Source organism: Sinocyclocheilus grahami, unplaced genomic scaffold (genome assembly GCF_001515645.1).
Source record: "Sinocyclocheilus grahami isolate Dianchi unplaced genomic scaffold, SAMN03320097.WGS_v1.1 scaffold362.1, whole genome shotgun sequence".
In the NCBI taxonomy this organism is placed as follows: Eukaryota; Metazoa; Chordata; class Actinopteri; order Cypriniformes; family Cyprinidae; genus Sinocyclocheilus; species Sinocyclocheilus grahami.
Window position 1 is genome coordinate 908,892 of NW_015505541.1, and position 9,761 is coordinate 918,652.

Here is a 9,761-nt window from a genome sequence, read left to right on the forward strand (position 1 = left end):
AGTGAAGACTCTAAAGAGTGAGAGGCTTGCTGAATGAATGCAGATCAGAAAAGAAAGGGGGGGGGGGGGTCATGGTTACACCAATCAAAATGAGCCTCATACAGCAGCGCAAGATTTGATTTCTTAAGGGAGCAGATTTTTTTCCCAGTCCAATGGAGAAGAAAAAGGGAAAAAAATAAAGGCATTACTCAATTTGAAAGGAGGGGTGGGAAAATGTTTGCTTGTATCTGGAAACACCAACCCTTCTGAAGGAGCCCAATGGCAAGACCACAAATATCCCTGCTTTAATCACTCAAACACACATGCCATTAACCAGACATACATTTTCTTATCAGTTCCAGCTGATTTATTTGTGTCAGATACAGACTTCAGCATGACGACATGTAACTCATTTCCTTTGCTACAAAACGCAGATAGTCAATTTTGAGAGTATATTGCACAAAATAATGAAAAACAAATGTGCCATTATGATAAAAATAAAAAAAGCAAAACAAAATCCAGTTTTACACCTGCTATTTGGGACCCATTCACACAGATATACATAAACTCCTAGCTTTACTATATTACAGAACATATACAATCTTCAATCTAGTACCAGAAATGAGGCTCATGTGTTCCCCCAATTCCTTTGTACGCTTCCCTATAGAAACGCTTCAGATCTACAGCTGTACATTTGCCTAGAAGAAAATAATAACCAGGCATTTAAATGCAAGTCGACTTCGCGGTTGAATTCTTGCATGCTTTTACAAATGAAACCGGGTTGAAGTGCCTGAAGAAACCTCACTTAAAGCACAGTAAGAACATTCCCTTTAACTGTACAAAAATATGCCAGAAAATATTTTAATTTTAATTTTATTTTTTAAAGATGAGGTATGTTGGTCATGTATCAAAATGCTTCCTGCCATACCGGTGTTCTCTAGAGTGGTTATCCGTTTAAATATTCCCGTACTTTGAGGGGAAACGGAAACGGTTACACACACACAAAAAAGAAACATTTGTGGCGTAAAGAAATCACACAAGACCTCAGAAAAAGTTCCATCCTGAACGGTGTTTCAGAATTGCCTCCATTCGGTCCAGCAACCGTTTGCCAGCTCCCTGTAGAGATATGGGTGGGATGGGAATGCATAGTTCAGATTTTACATCTTCACCACAGTTTAAGCAGTTTCACTGCAACCCCACAGAATAACCACACACTATGGCAAGCCACTTTAACATTTATTGCTTTAAACTAACTGGTATCTATTTTAATTTGACTAGCACTTATTTTAATTACTAGTAAGTGATTCAATAGTGGTTAGTATCTCAGTTTCACTAGCAATCGATCATTTATATGCACATTACTCCTACTTGTCATTATCCTATACTAGTACCTATTGGAATGGAATATTCGATTGTTATACTGGCATAGTGACTAGCAGCAAAGACATACAATTCACAGTGAACTGAAAAAAAAAGAAGAAAAAAAACACCAACTAATGGCTTAGAAGGATAAAAACAACTGGTTGTCAGATAAAAGTAGAAGCTTTGTAGTTTTAAGGAATACATGTTAAAAGCGCTTGCCATACACACACAGCCCTGTCAATGTTGACCATGTTGTCACTTTTTTTTCTACGTTACAAATCTCCTAACGCAGGATCCGCCGTCTTAACCGGGACAACCACGGAGGCAGAGTAAAAAAAAATAACCTGAAGATGCGAGATGCCTCCTTGGTTTTGGAGGAGTTTGTCAGTTAGTAAGTGAAAACCAGGTCTGAAAAGTTCGCCTCCAGCCAATCTCCCGCAATCATCTCACTGAGCTCGGGAGTGCAATAGTCCGGGAACTCGAAGTGAGAACCGAGGCTGCCCTCGCTGAAAGAGTCCAAATCTTTATCCACCAGAGAGAGACAAAGGTTTCCTGAAGTGTTGCCCAAGTCCGTCGAGTGAGAGCCCGCCGCTAAGTTCAAACTGAAGTCCACCAGCAAGTCATCGGAGTCCTCGCTGGAGCTGCTGGACGAAGAAGAGACGGACCTGAAAGAGGATGCTGGTGATACCGAGGCAGGGTAAGCTGCGCTCTGCTTGGTAATGTTCTTGAAGTTGTAAAACAGTCTGCTGCCAGGAATCGCGCTCGTGTGCCGGGACTCCTCGTACATGCTCGCGCCCTCGGACTCCGCGGCGGAGCTCAGCGTGGGGCTCGCGGGGACGTTGTGCAGCCTGACGTGCTCCTCTTCCTCGTAGTCATCCTCGTCCTCGTCGTCGTCGTCGTCATCGTCATCTTCGTCGTCAGTAAGTTCCCTTTTGATAGACTTGGTCACTTTTAAGTTTGTGAAGCCGTAGTTGAACCTGCAGTCTTGCGAAGAAGCTTTCGCGGTAATGTTCCCCGGTTTGCTCGGCTTGAGTTTCGCGCACTTCTTCCCTGCAGCTTTGACACTTTTGCCGATCTTCTCAGGCGAATGCACCGCTGGTTTCGAAGCACTTGTGTCGAGCTTTGGTTTTTTCTTGGGTCTGTATTTGTAGTCGGGGTAGTCTGCCATGTGTTGGAGCCGGAGCCGCTCGGCTTCGCGGATAAAAGGAATCTTTTCACTGTCCTTCAGCATTTTCCACCGCTTCCCCAGTCTTTTGGAGATCTCGGCATTGTGCATGTCCGGTGACTGTTCCATGATTTTTCTCCTCTCGATCTTGGACCACACCATAAAGGCATTCATGGGTCGTTTAATGTGGCCGGTGGCTGTCTTGCACCAGTCCGGTTTCGGTGGCACCGGGCTGCACGCCATCAGTTCGTTCTCCTCGGTGTCTGTGGTCTCTCGCGACATGCTGCTCTCCGTCTCGCTGTGCTCCGTCTGCTGCACCATGGTCAAAGATACTTTTCTTCCTTGATAGACTCGCAGCTGCCGCACTCTAAAACAAACCTCTCTTTTCAAAGTTACCGACTGCCTTCTTAACTAGTTTCTAGGTTTTTCATATCGATTGCGTCACGAATAATTATCCAATAGCGTGCCGCGGCTCCGCCCACAAGCCTAGACATTAACCCTTTGCGTCCAACCAGACCTTGCCTAGGCAGTGATTTAAATGATGCCGTCATAACCAAAATGCAGCCTGTTAAGACAACAGACTGATCTAAAACAAATTCAAGTCAACTGTATAATTAACCAAACAAATAAGTGAAGACTATGCTTATTTGCTTGTGTTCTCAGTACAAATTAAGTTATGAGTTAAAAAAATGAACAATGTGCATTTATAAATAAATTGAATGCTCCATCTAATGCTTTTTCATTCTTTCCTGCACATGCAGGATTGTGGTATATAATGATACATATGTTTCTGTCAAAAACTAGCCAGATGAAGGCATCTTACTAGACAACATGCTATGCAGACACTAGATTCACATGTCTAGTTGCCATCCTGCCTCAGTACACAGCCCAAGACTGCATTCGTGTGCACGCCTGTGGGAGGGATTTTCATTACGTGTGCGAGACAGGCATATTGAATGAACACCGGGTTCGTTCAGTGCAACACACCAGGGGACAGAGATAAAGTGAGAGGATAAACATTTAGTGTATCTGTTTTTAAAAGATCAGAGCACGTCCTTATCATGCACCAACTACTTAAGCATAACTTAAAAAAATACCTGTTAATAATTATAACTAGTGCAACTAGGATAGAACGATAATAATCTGAAAACATAAATCTTATCAGGTTTCTAAGATGACAATCTGCAAACATGTCACAAACAGTGCTTAAAATTTCCCCACAGAAAATTTATTTTAGATCACTTATCAGACTTTGGGGGAAAAAGTACTTAATTCATTTATGTTATTTTATTTTATAAATGCAATAAACAAAATTGCATTTATAAGACTCCCTCGGTTAAGATGTTTGATTCCTCAATTTGAACACTACATTTACATTCACATCTTGACAATGTTTTGCAACACTTATTTCTTTTTGTCTGTGCAGGTTGGTTGAAAATATTCAGATTAATACACTAAAATTTAGGATCAGTAAAGCTCATTTCTCATTTTTCCCTCCTTTTTGCAATTATACAAATATGCTGGAGGCACTTGCACACTTCTCAACTTCCGTGCAGACTTTATTCAATGATTCACATTTTGACAATGTAATGTCAGTGCTGGTGTTGATTATACCCATGTCCCACTTACTTTATATTATGCAAGGAAAAATGTATGTAGGTTGTTACTCTGAAACCTGATCTCATAATTGAATAATGATGTTATATACAACTCGGTCGTCTTGACCTACATATTTACCTTGCATATTGCTGTATATAATATGATGTGTCCAGACAGCAGACAGGAGAGGGAGTGCAAAGATTGCTGTGTCAAGGAGGTGAGCGACTCTCTCTCTCTTTTTCTCTGTAGACCACCCTATACCAAGCTCTGGCTGACAGCCAGCTCCGTCTCTGATAAACCTCTCTGCCGTTCTCTCATTTCTCCTTCCCCTAGAGGGCAATCATTTACCCCTTTGAATCAGTCCTGCCCTGCCCCCATGCATCACTTCCTCCCCCACCTCAGACTCACGCGGTGACACATTAGAAATGCAGTGTGAGGATTTTACTGTGCAGTTTTGCATTGAGATATTGAGATACAGCCTAAGATTAATTTTCACGGCCAGCGTCTCCTACAGACCAGACCACCCCCTTCCCTCCTGTCACGTCTTCCCGCTGAGACTGGCTGCTTCCCGAGGGCTGTCTGCCACAAGCCACATGTCTTTCCAACTCTGAGCCATGGATCATAATATCCTGCTGCCTTTTCAGCTACTTTGCATAGTCTAATTTAAATCTGACAATGTCGCCCCAAGACCTGGAGTTACCAAAGGTTGACATGCTGATAATGTACGAAACAAACAAAATGAGCTTATTATCTACTTCATCCATCATGCGAACAATAATTTCCACTTGTTCCATGTTTTCTTTAAAAAAAAGAAAAAGAAATCTGGGTTACAGTGATGCACTTACAATGGACGTGAATGGGGCCAATCGGTTAACATTAAATTGCTCAGTATAGCCACAAGACATGTACAAAATGCACATTAACATGATTATAGTGTGAAAATTGCTTACTAACCTTTTCTGTGCAAAGTTATATCCAATTTTACAACTTTGTTGCCATGACAATGCGACACCATAAACCCTAAAACTACTGAAAATTACTAGAACAGCTTTATAGCTCAAGTTTAACAGAGGAATTAATGTAAGTGGTTTTATAAAATGATACGCTTCACATTTCAGCTTTTAAATCCTCCAAAAATTGGCCTCATTCACGTCCATTATAAGCGCCCCACTGTAACCTCAATTTTAGCCTTTTTTCAAAGAAAATAAGGGATGAAGCGAAATTATTTTCTGTGATAATCAACATTATGCTACAAATGGTGTTGAATGAGTATAACCTTGAATATTCCTTTTAGCTTCTTCAAGCCAGGAACATTCAAGAATTCTTGCTGCACCCATTTTATTTTTATAATAACACCCTCCTGCTCTCAGAGCAGTGGTGCATTACAGTAAATTAGATGAGGCTTGTACAATGGTAAAATGGGCCTGGCAGAGGGAAGAGGTGAAGAGAAGGTGATAGAGAGACAGAGAAGAGCACACCAGACAGGAATGACTTATCTTAGACTAGGAGCTGCCACTCACCCACTAGAAGTGCTAAAGCAATGGATCGATTGGCAGTCCTGACTAGGAGCTATCTGATATTGAAGATGCAGGGACGTATACCTTCTGAATGGCCCCTGGATGGGCTCGTTCAATACGCCTTCAATCTCAACTGCACACAAAAGGCCAAAGTCAGATTAGGTGACTGCAGGGTTGGAGGGACACTTGCAATGGGTGGAGTGCCACATTCACATAAATGAGTTAACAAGCCTAGCATCCTGGACATTGATTGGGAATGTGATGGCTAGCTTTGGTCTTAGGGGCCGTAGCTTACTTAACGGCTGCCGTTAGATGTGTGAACTCAAAGCACTGTTGAGTAGGCGTGGAAGTGGATTGTTGCGATTGTTTTGCAACACTTAGTTTTTTTTGTCTTGTAAAGCAGTGTAGGTTGGCTGTGTAATATTTAGTTTAAATATACTGGGTCAATTTGATTTCTTAAAAAAAAAATGTATTCAGAAATTATGAATTAAAGTGATCAAAAATGACAGAAAAAAACAATTTTAATATTTATATTAAAATGTTTAATATTTATATGTTACAAAAGATTTATGTTTAAAATAAATGCTGCTCTTTTGAACCTTATATTCATCAAACAATCCAGAAAAAAAGTATAAGTTTCAGCAAAAATATTAAGCAGCACAATTGTTTCCAATATTTATAAGCCCCAAATCAGCTGATTAAAATGATTTCTGAAGGATCCTATGTGACACTGAAGACTGGAGTAATGATGATGAATGAAAATTCAGCTTTACAACCACAGGAATATAATATATTTTAAAATAGATATATGCATAATATTTTACAATGTTTTTAATGTGTTTTTTATCAATACGTGCAGTCTTGGTGAGCATGGGAGATTTCTTTCAGGAAAATCTTTCCAATTTCCATTTTCCATTTCCATTTTACTGGATGGTTAAACCAGGGGTTTTCATATTTTGATACCAAGTTATTTTGAAGTCAAATAAATGACTTTTCAAGTAATCCCCTTCAAATAGTTATATATTTTCATGTGTCCATTAATCCATGAATATAATACATAATATTGTGTGATACTATACAGTAAATACAATACACAAGTTAACAGTGTATTTTTTTCCTGTCAACTATTACTGTTAGTTTAATAGTATACATTTTTCAACAAAACAGCAATCTTGCAGGCCCCAGTTTGAAAACTCCTGGTTAAACAATTCTTTCTGTTTAGTTAGAAACTAAACAGGTCTTTACTTTCAAGCTGTTAACAAAATATGGAAGTCAGCAGTAGACCGCACACCAAAAATGTTGTATGAAATGATTTTCAAAGATGTCTAGAGGAAGCCTTTTTCTGTCATTTTGCTCTTTATTTTATGGACATTTCCTAAATTCACCATGCACAATATTTGATCTAATTCTGTTGTTTCCGAAACATTTTCCCCATCCTCAAGTGAAAATACCACTGTCGCTGTGATTTGGGGAGGGTAAAGGATTTTGTTATCAGGGTTAGATAAGGAGCCTCTGAAGTGGAATACGTACTGTAATGCAATTGACCCCATGTCTCCACACTTTCAAGGTCTGATGCTTGGCAGACAGGAGTGACTTCACAAAAAGATAAACAGAGAATACTTAACACGCTGGTGTGTGCTTGTGTTAGACGTCAATGCAGCAAATGCAATGGCAGATTACACTCTAACACCGTAACCTTGTTCTCGTATTCTTACAAAAACATCTCCATGTGAATTGGAGGTGGCTGTTGAAGTTATTTACAGGATTTCACAACACGCTCTTCAGTGCCTCCGTGTCAAAATGATGAAAGTACTGAAGTAAATACCAAAAACAAATTCTCAAGTTACACTACTATTGACTTTGAAAAAAGTTACCAACTCAATTTATGTTAAAACCTGCATGTTTATGGTGTTGTATTGTCAAGCAGCATAAAATCAAGCAGTTGGCATCAGTCGTCTAACAAAACTTATATCTTATAATCTGTCTTATAATAATGCATAAACAAGCAAAGAATGTGCAAAACTACATGTGCTCAAAGTCAACTAGTTGGTGGGTCACCTGAAAGAGAAGGCAACTAGTCAGTTTTAACCCCGTAAAGGCTGACATAAAACAATAGTCAGAAAAAATATACTTTTTAATATAATTATAATATACATTTTAATATACAAAAAAGTATTGAGTATCATATTTGATACATAAGGCTTTTATGGCTCATATAGTATGATAACGAGTAATATGGAGCTCATATTTGAGGTTATTGAAAACACCTGCATTTTGATGCAGTTGCTGATATTTATATGACTAAAATGTAAGATGAAATTCTGATCATTTGTAAACTGCTGATATCTTTATAATAATATAGCAGACTGTTTACATTAAATGCATATAAATATCAGTTCTCACTCCCAATACTTCCCAATAATATGTCTTAGAAAGATAATATTTAAGTGCTTAGTTTTAAGAGCAAAGTTCTGTAGATTTCATTGTGGGAGGCAAAACATATTCATAATGCAATGCAATACAATGATGACTGGAGGATGTATAAATAAATGCTCCTCAAATGCCTAATGTATCATATTTAATACTCACATTTTAATGCCATTTTTCCTAATATCGATGATTTATGGATAATCAAGTAAACCTAAGTTGCTTCAGTCCAGTAAGTGTTCATCATAAAATAATACGAATGGTATAAAAGCTGTTCTTATGTTTACTTTATAAAAAATATGTGAACCACAACCTGAAAGTCATTTTACTTGCTAAAAAGTATTAACTATTAATCAGAAGTTATGTAATAGATCGTCTACAACAGGTTATTCAGAAAAGTTTTGATCATGTTTTTAATTTGTGTATCAAATATGATACAGTAGGCTTTATAGGGTTAAAGTTAGAGCTGCATAAATGGACTGGTTTTAGGTCCATTGAGCACATTGTTAGGAGGCATTTACACAGCAACGTGATTTTGCATTAAAAAACAGCTTGACTGTGTGCAATGAATCGGAACAGAATGCAGATGTGTTTTTTCAAAACATGTCAGCATGTTAATTAAAGCACCAAAACTACAAAAAATTTATACAAGGGAAATCTAAATAAACTACTGGAGCTCACTAATCAACTAGTTGTTGATGAACCATCCCTAATAGCAGCAACATAAAACTGAGCACGGTATGTACGATGCACTTGCTTGCCGTTTTTTGCAGTAATAGTAAACATGTATTCAGAGGTTCTCGTGGGGCCCTGACCCACTATAATGAGAGTGTGTTTAGTCTGAAGGCCAGGCCCTGTGTTGATGGATTGCACTGCCTGAGGGAGAGTTTTTTCTTTCTTGACACCACAGGAAGGCTCGACAAGGTGCAGGGTGGACATAGATTTCTGTGCGTGTGTGTGTGCCCTTTTCAAACTATCGATTACTGGAGCCGATTTCATGTCATAGCTACAAGCCTCATGCATATGTGGTGGCAAAGGGCAAGATGAAAGGCATCAATCAGACAATGTTGCTTTATTATCTTGCTACAAAACCGTGTAAGGTGTATAAATAATAAACATACTCATGCTTATCATTTTGTGTTGTGCCTCGGGCGTTTTATTAAATCCAAACCACTACCTGAGTTGTACCGTTAAATTGTGTGGAGAGAATGTTTGACCTAGTTTTACAGATTTACAAGGGCTGGAATCAGTCCAGGTCTTTGTCACAATTTTGCTTTTAACTGAGCAGCCATTTTTAGAGCAACAAGAGCAGAGCTGCTTTCCCATGGTGTTGAGCATGCAATTACTCTAAAGGAATAGTTCACTCAAAAAATTACATTCTGTCATCATTAGTTCTGTGGAACACAAAAGGAGACGTTTCTAAGACTGTTTGCCATGCAATTACAGTGTGCAGTGACTGGAGCTTTCAAGCTTGAAAAATAACACAAAAGCACCATTAAAGGTGTCTATATGACTTGTGCCTTAATTTGATTAAGGAAAATTTTGTTTAGTTATCTGAAGTCGTTATTCACATCCATGCATCATTCATGTCAGATCGCTGCCATTTTTGAATTGGAAATTTTTGAGTGAAAATAGTTTCTACACCAGTGCTTCTTCAGTGAGGAAAACAATGTAAACACAATTAGAAAAAAACTGATATTTAGTTGATGAAT

General features: G+C 38.7%; 1 protein-coding gene across 1 annotated transcript; it reads right to left on the reverse strand.

The window, feature by feature from the left end:
* Positions 1–323: 323 nt before the first annotated feature.
* Positions 324–2,930, reverse strand: LOC107549109 (transcription factor SOX-11-like). Its single transcript, XM_016230064.1, has one exon. It carries the CDS (start codon positions 2,825–2,827, stop codon positions 1,730–1,732), a length of 1,098 nt encoding a protein of 365 aa, XP_016085550.1. The 5' UTR covers positions 2,828–2,930; the 3' UTR covers positions 324–1,729.
* Positions 2,931–9,761: the final 6,831 nt, after the last annotated feature.

Bases quoted from the DNA above. Each gene is read 5' to 3' on its own strand.
- LOC107549109 (XM_016230064.1), bottom strand. From the start codon at position 2,827: ATGGTGCAGCAGACGGAGCACAGCGAGACGGAGAGCAGCATGTCGCGA.